This window comes from Salvelinus fontinalis, chromosome 14, assembly GCF_029448725.1.
Source record: "Salvelinus fontinalis isolate EN_2023a chromosome 14, ASM2944872v1, whole genome shotgun sequence".
NCBI lineage: Eukaryota > Metazoa > Chordata > Actinopteri > Salmoniformes > Salmonidae > Salvelinus > Salvelinus fontinalis.
Window position 1 is genome coordinate 46,737,360 of NC_074678.1, and position 26,342 is coordinate 46,763,701.

The 26,342-nt window shown below is 43.8% G+C and overlaps 1 protein-coding gene across 10 annotated transcripts in view; it reads left to right on the forward strand.

Moving 5' to 3' along the window:
• LOC129811011 (nuclear factor 1 A-type) overlaps positions 1-26,342 on the forward strand; it is a 179,981-nt gene that overhangs the window by 38,979 nt on the left and 114,660 nt on the right. For 7 of the 10 annotated variants that reach the window (XM_055862088.1, XM_055862089.1, XM_055862090.1 and 4 more), the window contains exon 2: positions 9,996-10,524. In XM_055862088.1, coding sequence (XP_055718063.1) covers positions 9,996-10,524 — 529 coding nt within the window. Of the gene's footprint in view, positions 1-948; positions 1,411-3,742; positions 5,054-9,995; positions 10,525-26,342 lie in introns of those variants that run through there. The other 3 variants (XM_055862092.1, XM_055862091.1, XM_055862098.1) reach the window with 3 other exon arrangements.

Sequence of the window (26,342 nt, forward strand, 5' to 3'; positions counted from 1 at the left end):
AAGGTTATAGTGTAGGCAGGACTATGTTCAGCACGTCCCAATACACAACATGCGTTTTAACATACATGAGTCAGCATCCGTGGGAACAATCGCCCCTCATTTCTCAAAATAATGTTCTTCAATAGTAGGCGTTTGACCTCAGAGGGACACTCGTTGGATTTGCATGGAATGTCACCTCTGGTCGCGTAAACAGGCTACTTCATATAACCTACAACAAGCAAACACCACATTGTCGTTTAGAAATTGAGTTTATTTGGCTATTTGAGGAAATAATCAACACCACCATTTCGTGTCATGTCCATTGTAAAATGTATAGCTGAATACTCTTTCACACAATATATCTAACTGCAGTCAACCGCAAGGGCAAAATCAACACCGGAATAAATACAGCCCACCAACGGTTCAATCCTGTATGAACACGTATAAATCGAATATAGCCTAACAATACACTCCCACTTTATGCACAAATAGAATGTAGAAGCGTTCAATACGAATATTTTATGACATGATGATGCATGCCTTCTAAATCAATACGACCCCTCCGTACACTATGGGTGACCTTTTACGATATCTCCATGGGGACGCAGTAGAAAATCCGCTGAAAAGATTTGGTGTTAATTTTTTGGTCGACCAGCCATAAACGGGCACCTTCAGTGGAGTTCGCAGATCCTCATTGTAATAGTATAACATTGCTTAGATGTCCAGCATTGCAACAAAGCTCTGGTGTTAAAGGTTTAAGCAGCAATAATGCACTAGACTTGTACCAAAAGGCTACGGGTTTTCGATCGCAATAGGCGCCGCGGCGTTCCTCCCTCTGTCCCGTGCGCGCCGTAAACGTATAGGAAGGGCTGAGAGAGTGCGGTATGCAGCAATATATAGGTGAAAAAATGTAGGTTTTCCATGCGGGAGCAAAACGCAGACTGTGTGGTCTGACTGGCACGCGACTCCGGCTCGTTTGCCAGTATGTGACTCCTCGAGGGGAGGACATGGTGAGTGAGAAGTGGCGTTCCGTTGCCGCCCGGGTTCTGCGTGGTTACTATGCAAAGCGATTGCGGAAATAAAAAAGTGGGACTCGCTCAATCGATTGCAACTTCTGCACAAAGTCTAACAAACCAAGCAGAGATAGGCAGAGTGTTTGTCGCGAGCCAGTCAGCTTTGCCAAGCTTGGACCGCAGTCAAATATCAAGGAGTAAAGAAGGCTCACTGCTATATATTTTTCTTTTTGGGATTAATACAAGAACCGTTTCCCCTTGTGCTTTATCATACTGTATTTCTTCGGTGTAAAATGCACACAACGGCAGCAAGTTAATACTTTTTGAATTAAACATAGACTACAACAAAAGGTGGCTGAAAATGAAGCACTTCGTCTCACCAGTGTAAAGTTTCTCACGTACACGTTACATTGCAATGGTACGTGCAAACACCTCTTACCATCTCGTTTACCCTGAGAAGTTATAGACATGTGCATGTGGTGTGTATGACCTGTACACAGGTTAAAATGTAGCCTAAAATGTCGGTCTTTGCTTTTGTACAGGGATTTGAGAACAGTCCGTATCAATTGGATCTGTGTTGCCAGCGAGGTATCCCAATGCGGATATCTTTATCGCCAAATAACTTTGGTATTGGAACAAAACAGAACAGAGCCTGCACTCTCCGTGTTGCCTTCGGACAAAAGGGCATCGTAGTGACCAGATTGAGAAAAGCAATGTTTCGTTATGTGGTAGCTAGTTGTTCTGCAGAGTAAACGAGCGATTGCAGAAAAACGCTTTCTCGACAAAATCCTTGTGACATGAGTTTTGTCCAATAAGATGGATGCTGGGCTTCAAATCCTGGAGTTTAGTCCAATCAAAGGACGGAGCTCTAGCATTGCACGGACGATATGGATACCGGAAGGCTGGCCAAATAGCGATAGCATGTTAGCCTATTGCCCTAATCTCAATAGAGGTTCTATGCGCTGCAACATGAGAAAATACAGTGTACGTCTCCTGAATTTATTGTCCGGCCAAGCACATGAACTATATGGGTAGACCATTTTCCCTATTCCGCCCTCATATTGAGTGGCGCAATGGTGTGTGGCTTGTATTTATTTGCTCCTATACAATTATTCAAATTAATTACTTGAGCAACATTTTATTTACAATGTTGAGCAACACATGATCTATAGTCCACATAGTGAATAATCACTTCAGTTGGGTATAGGCTAACGATTGTGTCAAATCCCATTCGTTGTGAGTGCTTTCGGGAATTCAAGCAGCCTATGCTACAATATTATATTATTAGGCTATGCTGTAACAACAATAACCTAGTAGCAATAGCAGTTGCAAATCCACCTTTAGCCTTGACGGTATGTCAATGAAACTTTAGACTGTGAATAAGCATGCATCTGGTGTTGCCTAATCTCGCTGTCTCGGTGCAGGTGTGTGTGTATATAGTGGTCAGATGTAGCTACGTAGCAGAACTACACACTCCACTTGTGGTCGCTTCCCTGGCCATTTCCTAGAGGGCGCACAACTGACTTCTACCTCTGGCCAGAAGTTGTTCACTGAAAACAAATTCGAGCAGCCCATACAGAATCAGTGGACCAAGAGTGTGTGGGTGACTCATGTCGGGCCAATCTGATATTTGAACAGAAATCCGTCAAAATACTAAGTCACACCAATGTTGAACGCCTCCAGGCGTATTGTAGGCTAATTATGCTATAGGCAAGTCCTGTTTAAATGTGTTTAAGTGTATTGGTGTTACTTTTGTTTAAACCACTAAATGGGTGTTTCTTTATTGCCATTATTTCGATTAATATTAACCATTACTTGTCTGTAAGGGCAGGTGAAGCACCCAAAAGGCTACCAATGCTAACCTTGGGCGTTTGGTATGTATAGGCTATACAACAATATTAGCCTAATTTAGGAGTATTACATATTGTAAAATGTTGCTCAGTCTTTTGATATAGGCGCTATACCAAAGTTATTACGCATGCTTTACGCATGTAGTTTTCACTATTGCCAAGTATACCGTTTGTTTGAGGCTTTTTTGGCGAGGTTTTGTCCACGTGATATTTCATTAGAATTCATTCTTTGTCTAGACGTAATGATTGAAACTCAATGCATTAAGTTTCAAGTATGCAGTGATCGGTAGAGCGTGCGTAAATTCTGGAGTTGCACGATGCTTTGGTTTTGGATAATAGGCCTGTCGGTGTTAGGAGGGCACCGTGACCATGCTTACATAATGACATGTGAGTTAGGAAAATGATTGGTAATCTTGTCTCTCGAATGGCCCTCGCTCGTTTATATTATATAATTATCAGGGGAGATACTTGGTTTTGGGTTATGTAAAGTTTAATGCACTTCATTGAATTGTTAGATTCTGCTCTCGTTGTTCCACCCCTCATAGGAAATGTGTTGTGCAAATTGACATAAATTGGCTAGTATGCCATGAACAGATAGATAGGTCATGCATTGATTTGCATGTAATGTATGTCAATTATCATCCGCAATAATAATAGGCCAATACCAATAGGCTAAAAGCCTAGTAATAGCTTAATAATAACAATGAACAATAATACAAATAAGTATAATTATAACTTGTTGTAAATATGGATAGGGGTCGAAAAATAATATGGAATACCGAAAAGCCTGTTACTTTGTCCGACGAATTTGAAAGTTAAGCATTTGTTCAAAAGGGGCGGTATATCCCTTATATAGTGTGTGGTGATCTCTTGAGCCCACTCTTCACGGCCATACACGGTCTAATTTGCGTTAAACATCATATAGGAACATTTATTTAGCAGTGGTGGTGTGGCAGTTTTGCACGAGTCCTGCTCTTGATTGAAATTGATAGGTTTGCGTTGTTTGAAAAGCCATTTCATTCCGGGGCTAATGGGCTCAAGTAGACAGGATAAGGCAGCCTATAATTTGAACATTTAAATATATATGTATATATCATATATATATATCATATATTTCTGTCCTACATGTTCATTGTATTTATGTTGGTCTCATTACTTCCCATAAACCGTGTATACTTTGGGAGCTATGCTGAGAGGGGAGTACAAGAGTTTGTCCTTCAGGCACTGTGGACAAAAGTGAACTGTATGTATCTGTATGGAACTCGGTGCAGGCGGTTGTGCTCCTGTCGCCGTAGACAGAACAGACGCAACACGGATTCACTTTATCGTCTGCTGTTAGAGATCATTTTCTAAACGGAAACCAGCTGTCGGGCTTCAGCAACAAGCAATTGTTTGGGTGTTCAGGGATATTAGCACCTTCATTAACTACCGCACCCTCCTTGTTCGTAAATCCGACAGACTCATTTCGGAGTTCGCTCCACCGTGAAGCCAGCCGCACCACATGCCTTCAATGCTTTCGGTTGTTGCGAGCTTTGTTTTGTCTCTTCGAGAAACCGGAGTGAATGGGAGAACTCATATCGAGTTCAGAAGAACGAACGTATGACAATCAGCATTTTTTTTGTAATGGTATTAATATGAGAACAAGATTAGCACTGTCCGAAGATGACTTATTTTCTTCCTATTTCCCGTGATTTTTAACCTCTCCGCTGCAGCTAGTCTGCCTTTGGACTTTTTCTTTTATTGTTGAATATGCCTCTGGTGAAAGTTTTGAGTTATCCAACGAAGGGACTGCTCTACGGCTTTTACTGCACTGTACAATAGATGAGTGCGGAAAGTGGAAGCAGTGTAACTCGAGGCGGGGTTAAAGTTCAGCTCTATGGGGTGGTGAAGCGTTGGTTGCAGTTCGCAGAGTTGGAAATGTGAAAGCAAGAAGCAGGCTTTATTTTTTCCCTCTCTCTCCCTTCTGTCTCTCCTTTTTTTTCTTTTCAAAACACGGACACAGCCATCACGGACACAGCCATCACGCATACACGGGCAAACACGGACACACACCCACACATAATTCACACATACACACACACTCACTCACACACCATCACACACATAAACACGCAGACCCGTTCGTGTAACCCAAACACACACACATACATACACCCTCCACATCCAAGATTAGATACAACAGATATGTATTCTCCGCTATGCCTAACACAGGTAAGTGAGCCTTTCGTCTGTGTTTAACCATTTTTGTGGCATTTATGCTTTCTTCCTCAGGGACAGGGCGAAATGGACTGACGTTGCTCAAGACGAGTAACTTTGTGTGCAGTAGCATTCCTGGTTTGTCAGAGCCATCTGAACTAAGTAACACATGGCGGATGGCGCCTATCTCCAACATATGTACACATATATATGCATGTCTATTTTAGTTCATATTAGACCTATATCGATGTCGAGCGCGCTTTCACGTGGACTTCTTTTTGAGTTCCAGTCCTAAAATGAAGATGGCCTTTACTATAAGTTACATGTGCACGCTATCATCTTCCCACATATTTGATATGAATGAATGCACACAATGTTGTTTTTTTACAAAAGGTGGCAACATCATTTTCCAATGCTCCCCTGGACGGCGTCCTATAGGTCTCTGCACTTGGAGTCATTAACATGCATGCAATTGTCACTTTGTATTGATTACTGCTAAAACGCGATATTTAAAAGGTAGCATTTTGCTGGGTCTAACTTGTATCCCCAAAGTTTCAAACTTAGAATCAGTGTTGTAAGCGTTCGATTTTAGCTTGCTCTTTGGCAGCAGTAACTTTTATGAATTTAAAATGTTGCTGTGTTTCTTTACAACTCTTCCACTGAATCGAGTCGCCGCCACTCTCGGGCATTGGACTTTGTCATGATCAATGTGCACTGGGAAAGCACAAGTTAGGACATTACACATTTCAAGGCTACTGTTCTATTAGCTGGATAATGTTTTTTTATTTATTTTTTATTTATTTATTTGCGCACTACGGCTATGACTGACACTATGTAGCATGCTCAATAACTAAGATGATCTTTTAGACGTACTAACAACTTTCTGTTCCCGAAGATAGTTGCGTTTTCTTGAACTGATTCTTGTTCGAGTTTGATTACCCGAAATATGGTGGTTTGTAGGCCTAACCAAAAGGTGGTCGAGGTGGGAACGTTACATAGGTTGAATAGCTTGCTAAATGGTCAGTTGCATATCCATGTGGTTGGTGTTTAAAACCATTATCGGCTTACCTAAAATGTGTAAAAATAAATAAAACAAAAATAATGTATCAAATGTATCATGATACAGTTTTGGGTTTGTTTAAGATTTGACAAGATGTATTTGTTTTTGAAATTGATTTATCATTGACCACCAACAGGCATATTGGCCTCGTCTCATGTCAGTTATATTTAACTATCAACATAATTTAAGTTTGAAATTATCTTAAAATACGATTATGATTTTTCCCTAAGTTGATTTCATGTTCTCATATATTTTTATTTTTATTTTTGGGATATACTTCCCCCCCCCCCAAACATTTTGTCACTATGACCACGTTATTGGTTGTAAATGTATGTAAATGACAAACACCTGACTTGATATCAATGATGGGTTCTCGTCCTGGACTTGTCAGCCTTTACAATGGAAACCAATACTGCTCCAATACCTCTAGTGCCAAGAAAAACTAATAGTCCTGAATATTTATCTATAATTATGTGATAAGAATGTACAGTGCATCTTTTGAGGCAAGACCGAAATGGGCCTAAAGGAGAACTGAAACCTGATATTAGTTGGACACAAATTTGAGAAGGGACATTTACAGAAATGGCTCGCTTGAGTATGTAAAATATGAATTCATACAAATTTTGCCTGGATACGTTTTTTAATTTCTTAAAATGAGACTGAATTCACATGCAATACAATTCATCTCAACTGTATAAAGCAGAATCTGCACTAATTGGCTAATTAAGTATAAGTATTCAGAGTTGAATGATATACAAAGATACTTTGTGTGTGTGTGTGTGTGTTATCCTCTTATCCATTCAGTTAGGGGAAAAAGTGTTTCATCAAGTCTAAAATCTTTTAAGTCAGGATCACTCCATAATCAAAGGCTTTCGATTGATTCAATTATATTTGGCTTTTTTGGGGGGGAGGAGGGGGATCCTGTACAAGACAGGCAAGCCTAAATAACTTCCATATGTTTTGTTCACTGCAAAGGATAGAATATTTAACCTGGAATTGAAAATGTAACATTTGCATTCATTCATTTATAGAAAAAATATTGATAATTCCCAGAATTTGCCTTTGCATCCTGTCTTTGAGGCCCATGGTACCGTTTTGTGTAGTCGTGGAGGAGATGCAGGGATAGAAACAGTTGTGTACATTGCATGGGTTTGGGGAAACACTTACAAGTATACATGCCCCTTACGGCCTACGTGAGGCTGTTTGAGTCCGCCGCAACTTTGTAAAAGCAGGAAGATTTGCCTTTGTGTAATTGCTCCAATTTGATTAACAATGGTGAGGCGTCCGCTCTGTTTAAGTACATTTACTGTTGTGGGCAGGAAGAGGCGAGAGTAAGCTCGGCGACACACTGTCATAATTGCCTCTGTGTTGTGGTGTGGGTAGCGTGGGTGTCAATAGGAGGAGATTACCAACATTGCTTTTCTAAATTACAGTTATTCATGAGTTGTTGCTACAGGCCTGTTCTTTGCAAACATTAGATTTGTCACCAAGGTGTACAGAAAGAAAAAAAACTTCACAGCTGGAGGTTTCGTACTTAACAATTCTCCTGACACGCTTCTAGTAGTGAATATACTATTTTCTAGGGTTTTGTTAATGGAATTGCAGTGGATGATATATATTGAAATGTGGCCTACATAAAATAGTTGTGTCACGTGTACGTTTTGTGTGTGTGTGTGTGTCATTAATGTTGTGAAGAAGCAAAAAAACAAATATAGACTATGCAGGTATTGTTCAAATGGCCCGGAGACAGGGGAGAACTATATTATATACAGAAACCACAAATAACAATGCATAATATCAGCCATTGAGGAGTGATATTTCATAGCACATTGGCTGAAGTTACTCCGAGTGTCGCTGAAGGCAGTTGGAGAAGCCATTTACTGGATTTTACCCAAGCTCAAACAATACAATTTTCATGCCTATGAGGCAAGGGCGTGAAAGTATTTTTGAAATTCGAGGAATAGTGTGGCGTCATTGTATATGGTGGTATTATATTTGAATTCAGCTGTATTCTTGATGATTATTCTTGCGTTTGTGCTCGCGAACTTGTGTTAGAACATGTATTAGTGACCACATGCCGACCCAGTCAGAGGTTTCCGCACGTGTCAAGATTTGTTCAAAGTTCTTTTATCTTTGAATAGTTGAGTACATTTTGCGTGGCCGGGGTGGTAAGATGGCCTGAGGTGAAGCCAAGACCCACCCTGGGTTTCCAAACGGGCCTCATATCAGAAGCATGTCTCCTTGTACTCCGACCACTCACTACATCACTGCCAACCTCTACTGAGAGTGTTTGGGAAATGAAAATACGTCCCTGTTGTAAATTGCAAATTGGAGTGGTGGTTTGTCATTGTTTATTTAATTTGATTGGATTTGATTGGTGCTTTTTAAAATATAACTGTTAGTTCTGTGCCTAGCCTAGCTTGCCCTCTGTAGGACACAGTCCAGACAAGCTATGTACTCTACTCACTGTATATATGCATGTAAACACTCGACCTAGAAGAGCTGCATATCTGCTCTGGTGCTTCATGTAGCATACCGTTTTATAGCATGATCTAGCGTGGCATACTTGTACAAAATTGAAGCTGAGTATTTGGATTTGGCACACTTACTAGTTTTAGTTCAAATGTTGTATCCGTATGCCCTGAGGTATTTGTTTTATATAAAGGCAAAGATTTTATTATCTCATTCGGTTATAAACTCCTTTTAGTACATATTCCTGATTTATTTAGAACCAGTTATTTTAAAGGAGTAGGCACCTTTCATCTCTTTGGTAACTCTGTTCTTTTTCTTTTTTTAAAATACTGTAATTGTTTAAAATGTCCGTCAAATGGGAACAGACTAACAGTAACTATGATCGTCGGTTCAATAGATTTAATGGTAGTAGTCATTAATCCATGGAAATGTCTTTGTCCTTCAAAAGTATTCTTGTGAGTTTTCAGATGCGAGACTAGTTTAAATATGAAAGAGTTGTTCTGAGGTTGTTTGCCTCGTTGCGTTGTGTTGCTTCGTTTAGCTGTAATGTCGTGCTGTAACATTTCCACTGCCTGTTTTAGGCCAGATTATGAGAGGGAGCAGATTCTCAGCGAAAGCCCCAGTGTGTGACTGCTAGTAGCAGGTGTAACCAACCAAAATTGGGACTGATCCACAACATGCCATCTATCCACATTCTTGCTGTAATAGCTGTACAGGGAGCTGTCCCTGGTAAAAACCCACACAATATACCAGTCTTTGAACCGTTTCAGAGTGAAATGTTTGTGCCTGTACATATTGCATGCCTGTGTGTGTCTCTTTGTGTGTATGTGCGCAAGTATATATATGTTTGCATGGCGAACCGTTATAAATAGACTTTCAGCTTTCCCGCTCGGCTGTTGCTTTTTCTCTGTCCTCTCTGGCAGACCCCCACAGACCCACATTCTTGCCAAAGAGCCAAGACACGGCCTAGACAGGCCTTATTTCACACTGCTCCCTCCGTACGGCCTAGAGAAACTCCTCCATTAGCCCGCTCTGCTAATGCTAATGGCACGGGCCCAAGTGCTGCAAATAAAAATGACATAAATACTCATAAATATAAATGTGTCAGACAGTGCATATTATTCTGAAATGGACAATGTTTGTTCTCTGAAAAGTCCCGCCTGGAATTATATTTTATCTAATAGTCGTACTGTATGTTATTCTGTGCAATTCCTTGATTGCCGAGTATTTCAAATGAGTCGATTAGTGTTTACTGAAGGCACATCTGATTTCATAAGATTAATTGTAATGACCGCTTTTGGTCTTTTTATTTAATAGATTCTGTACTTTGTTTCCACAAAAAGTGTTGTACTATGAATGTGTTGCCACCAAATCATTAATCATCCCCCCCCCCCCCCCCCCCCCCTGTGTTCCTCTCTACCACAGGATGAATTCCATCCTTTCATCGAAGCACTGCTGCCCCACGTGCGAGCGTTTGCCTACACATGGTTCAACTTGCAGGCCCGCAAGAGAAAGTACTTCAAGAAGCATGAGAAGCGCATGTCTAAGGAAGAGGAGCGCGCGGTGAAGGACGAGCTGCTCAGCGAGAAGCCCGAGGTCAAGCAGAAGTGGGCATCGCGCCTTCTGGCCAAGCTCCGCAAGGACATCCGGCCCGAGTTCCGGGAGGATTTTGTGCTCACCGTCACCGGGAAGAAGCCCCCGTGCTGCGTGCTGTCCAACCCCGACCAGAAGGGTAAGATGAGGAGGATCGACTGCCTGCGTCAAGCAGACAAAGTCTGGAGGTTGGACCTGGTCATGGTGATTTTATTCAAAGGTATTCCCCTCGAAAGTACTGATGGCGAAAGGCTGGTAAAGTCCCCACAGTGCTCGAACCCAGGGCTGTGTGTGCAGCCTCATCACATTGGAGTTTCTGTGAAGGAGCTCGACCTCTACTTGGCCTACTTTGTGCACGCAGGTAAAGTCCCTCTTTTTGTATCTCAACTCTCTATAAAAACGTCAACGTTTGTTTGAAATTGGAGTTACATGAATGTTGACCTCGTTCTGCTTAGTGATAGGACATAGAATGTGGGATTATGTTGTCCAGTGAATCGAAGACAAAAACACTCGGATGGGTTTCGAGGGTCGAGTCAATCTTGTCACTGAGCGCATGCCAATGTACTGTACATACAGTACCAGTCAAAAGTTTGGACACACCTACTCATTCAAGGGTTTCTCTTTATTTTTTACTATTTTCTACATTGTAGAACATAAGTGAAGACATTAAAACAATGAAATAACACATATGGAATCATGTAGTAACCAAAAAAGTGTTAAACAAATCAAAATATGTTTTATATTTTAGATTCTTCAAAGTAGCCACCCTTTGCCTTGATGACAGCTTCGCACACTCTTTGCATTCTCTCAACCAGCTTCACCTGGAATGCTTTTCCAACAGTCTTGAAGGAGTTCCCACATATGCAGAGCACTTGTTGGCTGCATTTCCTTCACTCTGTGGTCCAACTCATCCCCAACCATCACAATTGGGTTGAGATCGGGTGATTGTGGAGGCCAGGCCATCTGACGCAACACTCCATCAATCTCATTTGTGGTTAAATAGCCCTTACACAGCCTGGAGATGTGTTGGGTCATTGTCCTGTTGAAAAACAAATTATAGTCCCACTAAGTGCAAACCAGATGTGATGGCGTATTGCTGCAGAAAGCTGCGGTTGCCATGCTGGTTAAGTTTGCCTTGAATTCGAAATATATCACAGACCGTGTCACCAGCAAAGCACCATCACACCTCCTCCTCCATGCTTCACAGTGGGAAACGCACATGCAGAAATCATCCGTTCACTTACTCTGCATCTCAGAAAGACACAGCGGTTGGAACCAAAAATCTAAAATTTGGACTCATCAGACCAAAGGACAGATTTCCACCGGTCTAATGTCCATTGCTCGTGTTTCTTGGCCCAAGCAAATCTCTTCTTCTCATTGGTGTCCTTTAGTAATGGTTTCTTTGCAGCAATTCGATGATAAAGGCCTGATTCAAGTAGTTTCCTCTGAACAGTTGATGTTGAGATGTGTCTGTTACTTGAACTCTGAAGCATTTATTTGGGCTGCAATTTTTGAATCTGATAACTCGAATGACGTTATCCTCTGTAGCAGAAGGTAACTCTGGGTCTTCCATTCCTGTGGCGGTCCTCGGGAGAGTCAGTTTCATCATAGCGCTTGAAATGCATTCCAAGTGACTACCTCATGAAGCTGGTTGAGAGAATGCCAAGAGTGTGCAAAGCTGTCATCAAGGCAAAGGGTGGCTACTTTGAAGAATCTCAAATATAAAATATATTTTAATTTGTATAACACTTTTTTGGTTACTACATGATTCCATATGTTGTTTCATAATTTTGATGTCTTCGATATTATTCTACCATGTAGAAAATAGTACAAATAAAGAAAAACCCAGCAATGGGTAGGTGTGTCCAAACTTTTGACTCGTACTGTAGTTGGCATCAAGAATCACTCTTTCAACGAACAATCACAGGCCACTCACCAAGTAATCACCCAACCAAAATAAAGTTCAATTTCTTTTTTTTTAGGACTTGCCCCCAGTAAACGCAACACTCCACCGCACAGCACCTTCCCGTCTCTGTATGCAGACACAAATGTTATCTGTAGCAGACACCCATAATTTCATCAGTGGTCAATAAAGCAGTAGTCTGGGAAAACCGGGACAACTCTGCCAAATTTCTCTCACTGGCCCGTCCCTTCGCTGTTTTAAGATGGGCCAGATTTTGGGGAAGCTCGCACTGCGAGACGACAGAGTCAGTTGCCTAAAAAAACAATTATCTCCATCACGATTGCTCAGCACGTTTTCTATTTCAGACTAATTCAACACGGGCTGCTGTTGGGGTGAGATATCACTTGAATTATTTTCCTGTTTTCTGTGCACAACAGTGTAGTAGTATATTCATATAGGTGTTTGGCAGTTGAATGAAAAACTTGGCATGGAGCAATTTTTTTAGTTTTTTGAGCTTCTGAACCTCTTAGAAATTCGGAAGCAGTCTTATAAATACACAAGAAAATTAACTATTTGGTAAATATAAAAACCTCCATATGATATCAAATTTAGGGCTCTATATTTTATTTCTCTCCTGTAAATAATTAATGTATTTGAAAGCGTTGATTAAACCGTGGAAAATACATAATAATTAATTAACTAATGAATTTGACATGGTTTTATGTTTTTTCCCCTTGAGCTGAATCCTAATCTAGAAAAACTAATTTTGCAATTTAACAAAATATTCTTGATGCCTTTCCACAGTTTGGAAAATGTTGTGTACGTTTTCACCATGATATTAGTAGTGCTTGTTCGATGAAAACTCACCCTGAGAGTGAAGTCCAGTGCAAATAACCAATATAGAAATTGTTAATTGGCAAGAGGCAGCAGGGGCTCGTTCCTCCACTGGCAGCAACACAAACACCAGCTATCACGGTTTGGAGAGAGCTCTGTTTCACCAGGCAAACCGAGCACCTTAATTACAATCATTTCCTCTGTACAACAAATGGTTTTGCTGAAGCCTAAGTGAGCTAGGCATGATATGTGCCCACATTGACATTCTTATAGCGACATATTTTGTAGACTGTTTTCAAAGCTTTTCGTACGTTTTTTGTTGTTGTAGATTTTTACGTTAACAGTACTGCAATCTCAGTTCAAAATGTTGAGGAAGGTTATGTAGTGATTTTGGCCAATCTGAATAAAAACGTGTGTGATTAAAATGAGCCTATAGGGTTGGTTACATTGAGAGCTGTGCAGTACTACGATTTAGTCTGGCTGGAATGGGAGCTCATTTTAACTTAGGCCAGTCACAAAAGTACCAGCCTTTAGAGGGTTTTTGTCAAAATAAGGCATGATGGGCCTCATTATGAATTCCACAACCAGCTTAGTCAACGATGTTATAATTGGACAGAAATAAATCCCTGATTAGCAATATGCTAAGTACATAAAAAAGGAAACTATTTTTAGACGAGACACTGACCCTCATTTCAATGTTTTGGGGACAGTATACTTACTATATGCTAGTCTCAAATAAAAGTTGCTGATGCCCATTGTGGCTAAAATGTTATCCCCCCCGCTGCCAAATCCTGAGTTTTGATGTTTTGTAAGCCTATTCATGGGCGCTTTGCTCCCGCCAGCATTCTTATAGCTGAAGTTAGATTTTTTTTTCTTCACCGGGCTTGATTGTGAATGAGGTGTCAGCGAGTGAACAAGAGGGAGAAGAAAGAGACAGAGTGCCCACAGAGCATGGAGGTCTGCCTATAGTGGAGTTAAGTCCGCAGTGTGCTCGCTTGCTCCTTCGTCTCCTCGTCCCACAGGATCGGGTTTCTTCCTCGGTCTCATTTAAAGCAGTGGAGCATTTCTAAAGCGTCGTTGATTAAAAGCCATCTGAAGAGAGGCTGACCTCATGCACGGATGCCGAAGTTGAGGTTTTTGAGGACAGCTGAAGTCCGTAATTAAATGTATCCCCCACTGCTGCAAGGGCAAGGGGTGGTAGAAGAGACTTGTCCCCCCGTGCTAACACTATCCTGCCACCAACCTATTTAACAGCAAACATAGTAGAGCACTTTTATTATCTGGGTGTCACAATTCTCAAAAACAACTCTTGTGAAACTTCTTGCCGACTGTATGTACTTGCAAAGTTTACAATTTAATTTGCCTTTAATTATCTATCTTTAGGCTTACTTGTTGGTGAATTATTTTGCAATCTGTTAAATTCTTAGGAGAGTTTTATGATGTAGTGCCACATGCCTAACCCTACTTAGTTGTGAGTGTGTGTGTGTGTGTGTGTGTGTGTGTGTGTGTGTGGGGGGGGGGGGGCTGGCATATCAGTCTTTAACCAGGGCTTTCCCAGCGTTGTTCAACAGTCACAAGCTAGCATCGTTTGTCATCTTTAGGAACAATGTGGTGTCAGAGGGCGGGCCCCCCTTTTGACTCCAGAGCAGGCAGCGTGGCCAGGGCTAATTTAGGGCTCGCTCTCACCCCGGCAACGGGTGTCACTATCACAGGAGCACTCAACACGTGAGAGAGGTCATGGCTTAAGATGTTAGAGTTTTGACCCTATCTTCTAGGCGTTTGACCCCCCTCGTTAGCAGCCAGTCAAGCGGATGGATTGCTCTGGCTTTGGAGGAATCCGTGACCTCTTGTTAAAGCAGCCCACTTTTACTTTGTTTGGGACAGCTTGGCCAGTCGGTTAAAATTAGCCAACGACCTTTTCGGCATAGACTGAAGAAACTGTTTCAGGCCATTTTTTTGAATGGAAACTAAACAGTAGCAGTAATTCTGCAAGCCAAATAGCAGGGTTCTCCAAACCCTGTGCCTGGAGAGATACCCTCCTGTAGGTTTTCACTCCAACCCCAGTCGTAACTTACCTGGTTCAGCTTATCAACCAGCTAATTATTAGAATCAGGTGTGGTAGATTAAGGTTGGAGTGAAAACCTCCCGGACGGTAGCTCTCCAAGAACAGGTTTGGATAGCCCTGGAGTATAGGTTGGTTTAGTAGCTATTTAAGGCATAGGCCATAATAGTTTGGAAGTTGTTGGGTAATTAACCATTTCATTGGTGGTTAATGTCGTAAAAATGATATGCTATGGTATTTTTGGAACAGAAAATGTACAAAACTGGATGAAAGACAAGTGTTGAGTGAGACTAGTAGTCCCAAAATAATTGAAAATCAATAGTTGTCTCTTGGCTAGCTTGCAGACTTTTTAATGTCTTTGCTTCCACTTAACGTTATATGTGGTCAGACTGAATGCTATATAAAGTCTGCTAACCACGACTTCATGCCACTTCTGGACAAGTTTAAGTAGACTGAAGGGTATTGGAAACCTGTCTGGTGGACAACTGTCTGATAATGTAAATAGGATAGAAACTCTTGATAAGACTCTGGGCCTTTGATGCAAACAGAATGTGTTTTCTCTAGTGAGGGTGAGGGACAGTGAAGGCCTTACTGTGGATGGTTTGGGTGATCTTTATCTCCTCGGGGTCGGCTAACCTGGCAACACCTACTTACTGGCAGGGAAGACCCTGGCTAGGAAAGCAGGGGGGAAAAAGGAGAAAGACATCGATGGTTGGGTTGTGATGTCAGAAAAGTGACAAGACATGGAAATCCAGGCGTCAGTGACGCAATGCAGAGTATTCGTCTATAGTACTGGAACTTTTTTTTGTTTGGAGTCGAGTCCTTTTATGGCTACAGCAACTGGTTAGCCTAAATGCCGGCGGTAATATCGCTAGCAATGTGGCAGTAAAGAAAGCAGCCCGTAGATTGGCGGAGAGGAATGTGGTTCAAATAGAAAATAAACTCGGCCATGCTTATTAAACCCCATTTTCATCTCACCTTCTCTGTTTTCGCTGTGCGCAACACAATTGAAGGATATCACTGGCTGGAAGAGATAACATGCCACTGAGTGGACCTATGTGAATATGTCCAGCGCCTCTGATATTTTTTATTGCCGCTTTGCCTTCTATGACCCCGGTGGTAGAGATGAACAAATTGTTTTTGTGTGTCGAATGTCTGTAAGGACGTCTGACCTATTTCCCACTAAGCTCTTAAAGAGATTTGCGCTGCGTCTCTCTAAACTAGTTAGCTTTGACGATGCATCCTTGAGGCACTGTTACTTTTAGGTTCTGCTCAAAAGTAAAGAGTAAACCCATTTGTTTTACTGGCCTGGAACTCCAAGTGTCCATGGAGGTTTTGCGCTACCCTAGTCTACAGGTTGTGTGAATAGGGATTTTGAAAGGACTTGACCTTACACAGCACACCAGACTAGTTTGCTGCCCGTTTAGATTCACAGCCTGCTGTAAACCAAGGTGCAGAGAAAGGTAAAAGACACCAGCCGTTCCTTTGTATCGGTGCTCACACAAAGATGGCGGTTTGCTGTGTTGCCCGGGGGGGGCTTTCTCTGAGAGTAACAAAATCTGTCAATATCTACCAGCTGACTTTTGGCTTGTCATGTTACAGCCGTTTTACATTTCATTTCCCTTCCAGAGGCTGAGGAATGACAATCATTTTGAGCTATTTAAGGTGGTTGTGGGATAAACCACAGCCTTTTCTTGTGGTTACTGCAGTACACATGGTGGGTTAGGTCCACCACCACCCACCCACCCACTCACCGCGGTCCCCCCCCCCCCCCCCCCCCCCCCCCACCTAAATCCCTGTAACCACACGACTGCCATAGCTATGACTACAACAATGACTTTGTCACCACGCTCTCACAAGTACAGCGGTACAGAAACGCATACACACAAGCACACACTGTACCATTCATTGTAATTGATGTTGGGGCCCATTCATAAAAATGCTTCATTGTCATAGCATTTGATATCGGCGAGTAATAATGTGGCTGCTATGCAGATGCCCTACTAGAAACATCCCACAGCTGGCATGGTCCACTGTGCCAAAGGAGTAGCCCAGGCCGGGATCAGATGATCTGATACAATGTACTGTCTTTTTAATATCACTGGATATGACCTTACTTTGAACCATTTTCGCTGGCGTTTTATTGGATGAAACAAAGCAGATAAGGTTCTCAGATGGAGAAACGTTGTAAGATTTCTGTCAAACAGCGTCCCCCCTCCGTGGGCAAATATCTCATAAACCTGATTGCACAGCAAATTCAGGTAATCCGTTTTAAAGTGCATTGTCAACGCTGAGCTCTCCCGAAATCCTTACTAATGTACAGATTTGGAACATATTGTCTGGTTTAAGTTGAGGATTTTGAGGCATGAACGATCACAAAGCAAACAAAAACAATTGTGGTGGCTCTCTTTGTCGTCTTGACCGTTTTAAGGATCTTCTATCCCTCCGCCTTTGTCTATTTCTTTGTCCTTCATTTGATGACTAAAAACACACTCTCTCTCAAAGCATTTGAGAGTGGTTTCAGAATGGGCAATGCCACAATATTTGAAATCTTAATACCCTTTTCAATAGGCAAAACATAAAAGAGATTAGTTCATTTCTAAATCTCGTATTTTGGACCGAACCTTTTTTAACTAGACAATGCCATGTTTTAGCGGCGGGGGCTAGGCTACGTAGCGTTAGCGTGGCATAGTGAGCAGTGGTCTGGCATGTGTATAGAGTCGGGCACCTGGATGTGGTGGGGGACTAACTGCTTTATCCCAGTGGGGCGGACAGACAGACGGATGGGGAGATTGGCACTGGGGAAGTTGGGCTAATTAATTCTGCATTAATGCCCAGGTCCGCCCAGGACGTCCCCAGCAGCAAACCGCTAGCAGAGAGGGGGAGACCGAGGCATGTGCCAAGCTTTCTGAAGCTCGCCGTTTCTTTCTTTCTTCAATCCGGAGAGCTGTCCATGAGATACGGCGGCTGTGTATGTGTATGAGACCTAGGCTGACAGGAAGCTGTGGGCCTCAGTCTACAGGAGTGCTATTTTCTCCTCTCCTCCATGTTAGATATTTGCTGTCCTTTGTCAGTTTCTTAGGGCCTGTCTGGTTCCAAAGGAGTTAAAGCCTAGGAACTGCATGAGTTGAACCATAGCTCTCCCTAACGGCTCAGACCATTCAGCACTTGCACAGGCACTAGCTTTGGCTAACTTCTGAGAATGCCTTCTTTGTACCCACACGCCATTCAACAAGAGTCCCATTGTCTTTAGCTCCCCGCTAGCCTCTGCGCTAGTCATTGCTCAGTGTTTATTGTGTATACTTTGATTGTATTAGGACTTGATGAGGACTTCATTTGAATGGTGGGCAGACAGCTCATGTGCTGTTCGGGCCCGAGCGGGGGGGAAACTGTGCTAATCATCTTATTACAGAGGGACAACTTTTTTTGGAGGACGGGGAGCGAGCACTAGCTGCACACGGTCGAAGCGCACACCCAGCAATGAGGTAGAAACAAGTCATTCTTCTTGCTGCCTGTCTCGGAACATTCCACTTGTTGTCCTGCGCATTGATATGCCATGCCACATGACTGTGTGTCGGTGGCGCGGACTACAGGATGTTTCGAACAGCACAGATAGAAACACACACAGCCGACGATTGTGGCAGCGAGGGAGAGGGTAGGAAAGGGGGGGAGAGACAAAAGGGTTCGGGGCCGGCGATGTGCTCAGGCCTAGGATCTCAGGATTCACTGCGTTTAAATGTCAGCTCCTCTCCCGTCTTTGTGGAGGGAGCTACAGGAATGTGGTGCAGCTGGTGAGTTGTGCCAGTCAGTAGTAAAAGAGAGTAACTGTCTTTATGGGGGATCTTAGCAACTGAGAGAGGCTCCACTCCTGCCACTCAGTGCCATTGCTCTCTCACTTCAAATCAAATTTTATTTGTCACATGCGCCGAATACAACATTCCGTGAAATGCTTACTTCCAAAACCTTAGCCATTAATGCAGTTCAAGAAATAGAGTTAAGAAAATATTTACTAAATTAATAAAGTAAAAAATATAAAGTAAAAAGTAACAATAAAATAACAATAACGAAGCTATAACGAGGGGTACAGGTTAGTCGAGGTAATTTGTACATGTAGTTAGGGGTTTACAGCCGGTCCAGTGCTGACGCATGCCGACTCTAAAAGGAAGTCTTTCCTGACCCCACAACACGCCCGGCAACGGAATCGACATCTGAGCTTCGTTTCTCCAACACTTACGTGGATAAGATGTATTATTCTTCTGAAGAAGACTGTCTCAGGGGGAGAGTAGCATAGCCACATGGCTAGCTACATGCTCAGCGGGTGAGCATTGGGGTCCGAAGTACAGTCAGAGAATTGGCAGAGTGGACCCCGGAGGATGAGGAGGGAAAGCGATTTCCAGCATTACAAATGCATTCCCAGAATTGTATGTTTTTCTTACTGTCTGTTACGGTGGGGTCACTACTGTCCATTATCTTGAAAAGGACCGTGCTCGTTGAGACGCTGTGATCCACCAACGATTCACTATTGTGTGATGAACCCATTTGGGATGGCATATAAAAAGGGCCCGCAGACATGAAACAGGACAGCTGTGGCCGTCTGTAGGGGAATGTTGCTACAGATGGTGAAGAAGTGAAAAATAAACTACCGTATGGCTGGTAAAATATAGAAGAAAGACTAGGGGTTTGCTGAACTGGTTCCTCTCGCATCCTCTGTGTATACGTGTTTGCATGTCTTAGTGAGTGTGATCACGTGTTGTTTTAACTCTTGCGTTATAGCAGATAGTATGTTTCCTGAACCACTGCTCTGTCCTTATACCCTTTCTGCCCATCTGTTGTGTAGTGCCAGGAAGATTTATTTCCTCTGTGCTCCAGCTGACACGTTTACTCCTTTTCAAAATAGTTTTTTTTTTTTTTACGTTACCCCCATTATATTCACTTGAATGGTCAAAGTATAATTTCTATTCATTATAAGAATTGTTGATTAAAATGCGGCGGTGGACCTTTTTTTTGGGGGGGGGGGGGGGGGCGGACGAGGTGTGTGTATTGTGTTTTAAAGGAGAACTCAAGCAAAAACTATATTTTGGTATTCGTTTTATTACTCCATCGTGCATCATATGATGTAAAATGCTTCATACCAGCATTATTTCTCTATTTAGAAAATTATACATCTTGAAAACTTGATTGCTGAGATGCAAAACATTTTGGGACTATACCAACAGTGGACTAATGAAACAAATGCCAACATATTTTTTCCTTTGAGCTCAGAATTTGGCATGGGCACTCAGATCCTTAAAGTTCTATAGCTGCACCATTGAGAGCATCTTGATTGGCTGCATCACCACTTGGTATGGCAACTGCTTGGCAACTGGCTGCAAGGCGCTACAGAGGGTAGTGTGGATGTCCCAGTACGTCTCTGGGGCCGAGCTCCCTGCCATCCAGGACCTCTATACCAGGCGGTGTCAGAGGGAGGCCCTAAAAATTGTCAAAGACTCCAGCCATCCAAGTCATAGACTGTTCTCTCTGCTGCTGTGCAGCAAGCGATACCGATGCACCAAGTCTGAAACCCCCAAGCCATAGGACTGCTAAATAGTTATTCCGGGTATTTAACTATCTGCTTTTACCCTCTTTGGACTAACTACTCTATTTTGACTCATCACATACGCTGCTGCTACTGTTTATTATCTGTCACTTTATTCCTAGTTATATGTACATATCTACAATTACCTCATACCCCTGCACATCGACTCCCTTGTATATAGCCAAGTTATCGTTACTTGTTGTGTATCTACACGGAGTGTACAAAACATTAGGAACACCTGGTCTTTCCATGACATTGACTGACCAGGTGAATCCAGGTGAAAGCTATGATCCCTTATTGATGTAACCTGTTAAATCCACTTCCGTCAGTGTAGATGAAAGGGAGGAGACAGGTTCAATTATTTTTAAGCCAATTAAGACGTGGATTATGTGCCATTCAGAGGGTGAATGGGCAAGACAAAATATTTAAGTGCCTTTGAACGGGGTATGGTAGTAGGTGCCAGGTGCACCAGTTTGAGTGTTTCAAGAATTGCAACGCTGCTGGGTTTTTCACACACAACAGTTGCCAGTGTGTATCAAGAACGGTCCACCACCAAAAGGACATCCAGCCAACTTGATATAGCTGTGGGAAGCATTGGAGTCAACACGGGCCAGCATCCCTGTGGAACGCTTCCGACACCTTGTAGAGTCTATGCCCCGATGAATGGAGGCTGTTCTGAGGGCAAAAAGGGGTGCAACTCAATATTAGGAAGGTGCTCCTAATGTTGTGTACACTCAGTGTATATTACTTTTATTATTACGTGTTTTGCTTTTCTATTATTTCTCTATTTTCTTTCTCTGCATTGTTGGGAAGAATTTCACTGTTAGTCCACACCCGTGTTTACGAAGCATGTGACAAATAACATTTGATTAGTGTGTGTAGTCTGTGTAGTCAAATCAAAATCTAAAATGTTTTGTCACGTACACAGTTTACTATGTGTAATAATAATATTAGTCAAATATTGAGTAATATAATAGGTATTGTGCATAGTAAGAGCCTGATATGTACACAATAGGATATACACTCAGTGACCAGTTTATTAGGTACACCACCCGTGACCATGAGTTCTGAGGCCGTGGCTTGCGATGCCCGTCTGAAGCAGGCAGACGGGCATCGAGGCATTCCGTGACTGTTCGATTGAAGAATGGGCAAACCAAGTGACCTAAGCGACTTTGAGCGTGCTATGATCGTCATTGCCAGGCGCGCCGGTTCCAGTATCTCAGAAACGGCCGGCCTCTTGGGCATTTCACGCATGACAGTGTCTAGGGTTTACCGAGAAGGGAGCGACAAAACAGCTTGTTGATGAGAGGTCGAACGAGAATGGCGAGAATCGTGCAAACTAACTGGTGGGCCACAAACGTGTTAATACCGGCGCAGGGCAACGGTGTGCAGAACGGTATCTCGGAATGCACAACTTGTCACGATCGTCGTAACATTGTGGAAGAGAGGAGGACCAAGGCGCAGCGTGATAGCAATACATCTTCTTTTTATTAGAAGACACTTTACACACTAATCAAAACAACAAACTGACGACCGTGAAGCTATACAAACATTAAGTGCAGACACTGGCAACTTACAAATAGACATAGACAATCACCCACCAACTACCTAATGACTATGGCTGCCTAAATATGGCTCCCAATCAGAGACAACGATAGACAGCTGTCTCTTATTGAGAACCAATCTAGGCAACCATAGACATACATACACCTAGACTAAACACTGCCCCATAAACATACAAAACCCCTAGACAATACAAAACACATACATCCCCCATGTCACACCCTGGCCTAACTAAAATAATAAAGAAAACAAAGATAACTAAGGCCAGGGCGTGACACAACTCGTTGGTCCTTGTCACGGATAGGCTATTGCAGCAGACGACCACACCGGGTTCCACTCCTATCAGCTAAAAACAAGAAGAAGCGGCTCTAGTGGGCCCGGTATCACCAACACTGGACAACTGAGGAGTGGAAAAACATTGCCTGGTTCCTGTTGCTTCATGCTGATGGCAGAGTCAGGATTTGGCGTAAGCAGCATGAGTCCATGGACCCATCCTGCCTGGTGACAATGGTACAGGCTGATGGTGTAATGGTGTGGCAAATGTTTTCCTGGCAGGCAGTTCTGAAGGTAAAGGGCGGGTCTGTCCCGGTACTAGATGGGTGTACCTAATAAACTGGCCTTTGAAGGTGCAGTATAGATAATACATGTGCTATGTCAAGTATTACAGTATTGGGTGGTGTCTTGGGTGTGTCTGTGTGCTTGTGTAAGGGTTGGATGTGTTGAGAGTCAGTGCAAATAGTCAGTTGAATAAATACTGTATAATAGGACAGTTGTGTGTTTATTGATGTGTGTGTGCTTTTGTGAAAAGGTTTGACGTGTCAAGAGCTAGTGCAAATAGTCTCTATGGTGCAAATAGTCTCGAAGGTGCAGGTCTGTGCAGGGATTCCGGTACCACTTGCCAGATTATAATAAAGTGAACAGTCCGTGGCTCGGGTGACTGGAGTCCTTGATGATCTTCTGGGCCTTCCTCAAAGACCCGCCTGGTGTAGATGTCCTGGAGTGCAGGGAGCTTGCCCCCAGTGATGTATTGGGCTGTCCACACCACCCTCTGTAGAGCCTTACGGTTGAGCCAGATGCAGTTGCCTTACCAGTCGTTTCTGCGGCCGGTCAAGATGCTGTCGGTGGTGCAGCTATAGAACTTCTTGAGGATCTGAGGGCCCATGCCGAATTTCTTCAGTCGCCTGAGGTTGAAGAGGCGCTGTTGTACCTTCTTCACCATAGTGTCGGTGTGATTGGTTCATGTTAGGTCCTCTGTGATGTGAACGCCGAGGAACTCGGAAGCTTTTGACCCTCCACTACAGCCCTGAATGTGGATGGGGCCTGCTCCCTCCTGTTTCCTGTAGTCCACGATCATCTCCTTGGTTTTGCTGACATTAAGGACGAGGCTGTTTTTGGGGCACCACTCTGCCAGGCCTCTAACCTCCTCCCTATCATGCCGTCTCGTCGGCGATCATGCCCACCACCACTGTGTAGTTGGAAAACTAAATGATGGTGTTGGAGTAGTGCGTGGCCACGCAGGCGTGGGTGTACTAGGAGTACAGGAGGGGGCTGAACACACACCCATGGGGGGGGGGGGGGGGGGGGGGGGGGGGGGGGGGGGGGGGGGGGGGGGCGCACGTGTTGAGAGTCAATGTGGCAGAGGTGTTGTTGCATACCCTCACCACCTGGGGTCTGCCTGTTGGGAAGTCCAGGATCTAGTTGCAGAGGGAGATGTTCATACCCAGGGCTTGGAGGGGACTAGGGGACTAGGGTGTTGAAAGCTGAGCTGTAGTCAAACATTCTCACATAGGTTTTCCTCTTGTCCCGGTGGGATAGGGCAATTTGTAGAGCAGTGATGATTGTGTTATCCGTGGATCTGTTGGGTCGGTATGCAAATTGTGGTGTGTGTGCGTGTGCGTGTAGACTAGTGCAGGTCCTGTCTCTGTAGTTAAGTCAGGCCAGCCGTCTGCCAGTCAGTCCCCGCTCTGCCTCTGCTCTGCTCACCCTGTATTGAATAAACGGCGAGTGAATGACCTGCTCCTGCTCGTGACGCACTGGGTAGAGAGGGCAAATCCATCTCTCGCCTTCTTCCAGCCTGGGAAGTATCAATCTGGATCACTGTGTCTACTGTTTCAATCTCCCCCAGCTTCCCCCCAAAACAACTGCAGTTGGGCTACAGGGCCAGAGATGTGGAGACGGCTGGGCATGCGGTCATTACGTAAAGAAGAGCCAGGCAAACTCCAAAGTCACTCTAACCGTGATTGATGAGGACCGTAATCGTTATGTTGACGAGACTACTGTGTTTGGTCGGTGAGTTAAAGGGATACTCCGGAATTTATCTACTTCCCTAGAGTCAGATGAACTCGTGGATACGAGCAGATACCCATAGACCTCCAGTCTTAGCTGGATAAAGGGCCTTCCACTTTGGACAACATCCTGGGGGTGAAGCCATACGATGCGCCCAATTTGTCGTCGTGGGTACGCATGCATTTCATCTCTTTGTTGTCGTTTTATTCTCTTGTTTGGTTTGCGTTCATATTGTCAGGTGTTAGTTTTTAAATGAATGAGAAGTGAAGAGCGCGGGGGTGTTGGGGAGGGCACGTTTGGGGAGGGGGGGGTGTGCATGATTGTGGAGTGTTTTTTACATTTTTTATTATCGAACCATTTCTCCACCAGCACTGCCCTCGGTCCCTCCATCTGTGTATGCGGAGCAGGGCAATATAAATAAATAAATCAATGAGGATAACAGGGCTGTGGCGCTACAGCGTGCCAAGCCACAAGGCCCTGGCACAGCTCACACTGAATCCCCTTATTTATTTCAGCTGCGAGGATGGGCGCTCCTTCAAGAAAACATTGAGCAACCACCCAACACATTAGTAATTACGTTCCCCTGGCTTGCGTCGGGAGCAAAATACACATCGTTTCTCCTGGCATGCCAGGTCAAAACCACCAGCTCGGGATGGGAAACGCTCCACCCTGCTCAAGCGACCTTCATTTTTTTTTGAAAGAAAATGAATCAGAAAAGAAAACCAGGCATGGGGATGTTTGGATATTTTTCCGTTCCTGAAGTGCTTCCTGGACAAGGCATCCCAAGGCAAATTAGATGATAAGAGGAGCGAGAAAGATGCAGATTATTTGGGTCTGTATTCTGTGTCCTTTGTGTGGGCTAATGAGGAAACTCCTCCGACACAGTGATTTCACCGAGAAGCTTCCAACTCTGCCATGAATGAGCGACAGACAACCCCCCCCCCCCTCCCCCCATGGATCCACATGGTGCGTTTGTGGGGGGGGTAATTGATATGACACCTTTTATGAGGTACCTTGCAACTGTATGTACTCTCCCAGATATGCTTGCTGCTTGTTAGTTTTGTTGGACCGGTATGTCTTGACACAAGTGCATTCTCAACGGCCAGGCATTACGGTCCTCGTTTATTTGTGCACTTCAAGCATAAAACTGTTTTCAGACTGGAGACAAAAGTGGCACTTGATTAGTCGCGAAACCGTCTGGGAACGAGGCGCTGGGCGACCAAGCTAATTGGTCCAAATTTCCAAACTAGAAAGGAAACACTCATCCTGTATACACACAATTAAATTAAGGCCTTTTTCTCTCTGCCGGTTCTCTCCCCGCCGTGTGTGCATCTGTGTGTGTTATTTAGTCTCCATCGCCAGCCTCAACCCCTGAACCCAAATGTATAGTATGGGAACTGAGGGGGGCCTCCTCCTCCTAATGGACGGCTCATATTACTTCACACCGACGGAGAAGGCCTCTGGCCCCGGAGAACTCAGCGTTCTGTCATGAAATATTGAATATTGTTTCGAGATTCCTTTTGTTCGGGTTTGGGAGTGGGGGATGACGGCTGTCGAGAGGCGCCAACAGAATTTGGGTCGGAGGCTGCCAAGCCTGGGCTCCCCCTGCAGGCCGGAGCCATGCAACGCAGTCGAAAGAACAAAAGGCAAAGAAGTCACTAAGTTCCGAGTCTCCTTCCAGACCATACGGCCACCATCATTAGGGCTAACCTCAGTAAGTTGTCCTAAGCCAAGCTGTCTGCGGTCTACTTCCTCTGATTTTTGTTTTGAGTTCTCATTTGAGTGCTTATCTAATGGCTAATTAACACACACGGCCAGAAAGCGTATCGCGCCGTCGTCAAGCCAAAGGGCACTGAGTCAATATTCCCTGAAACGTTACAGGTGGGTAGTCTTCCTAGAAAGTCGGGACCTGCTGTGAGTCAAGCCAAATACCCCCCCCCCCCCCCCCCCCCCATC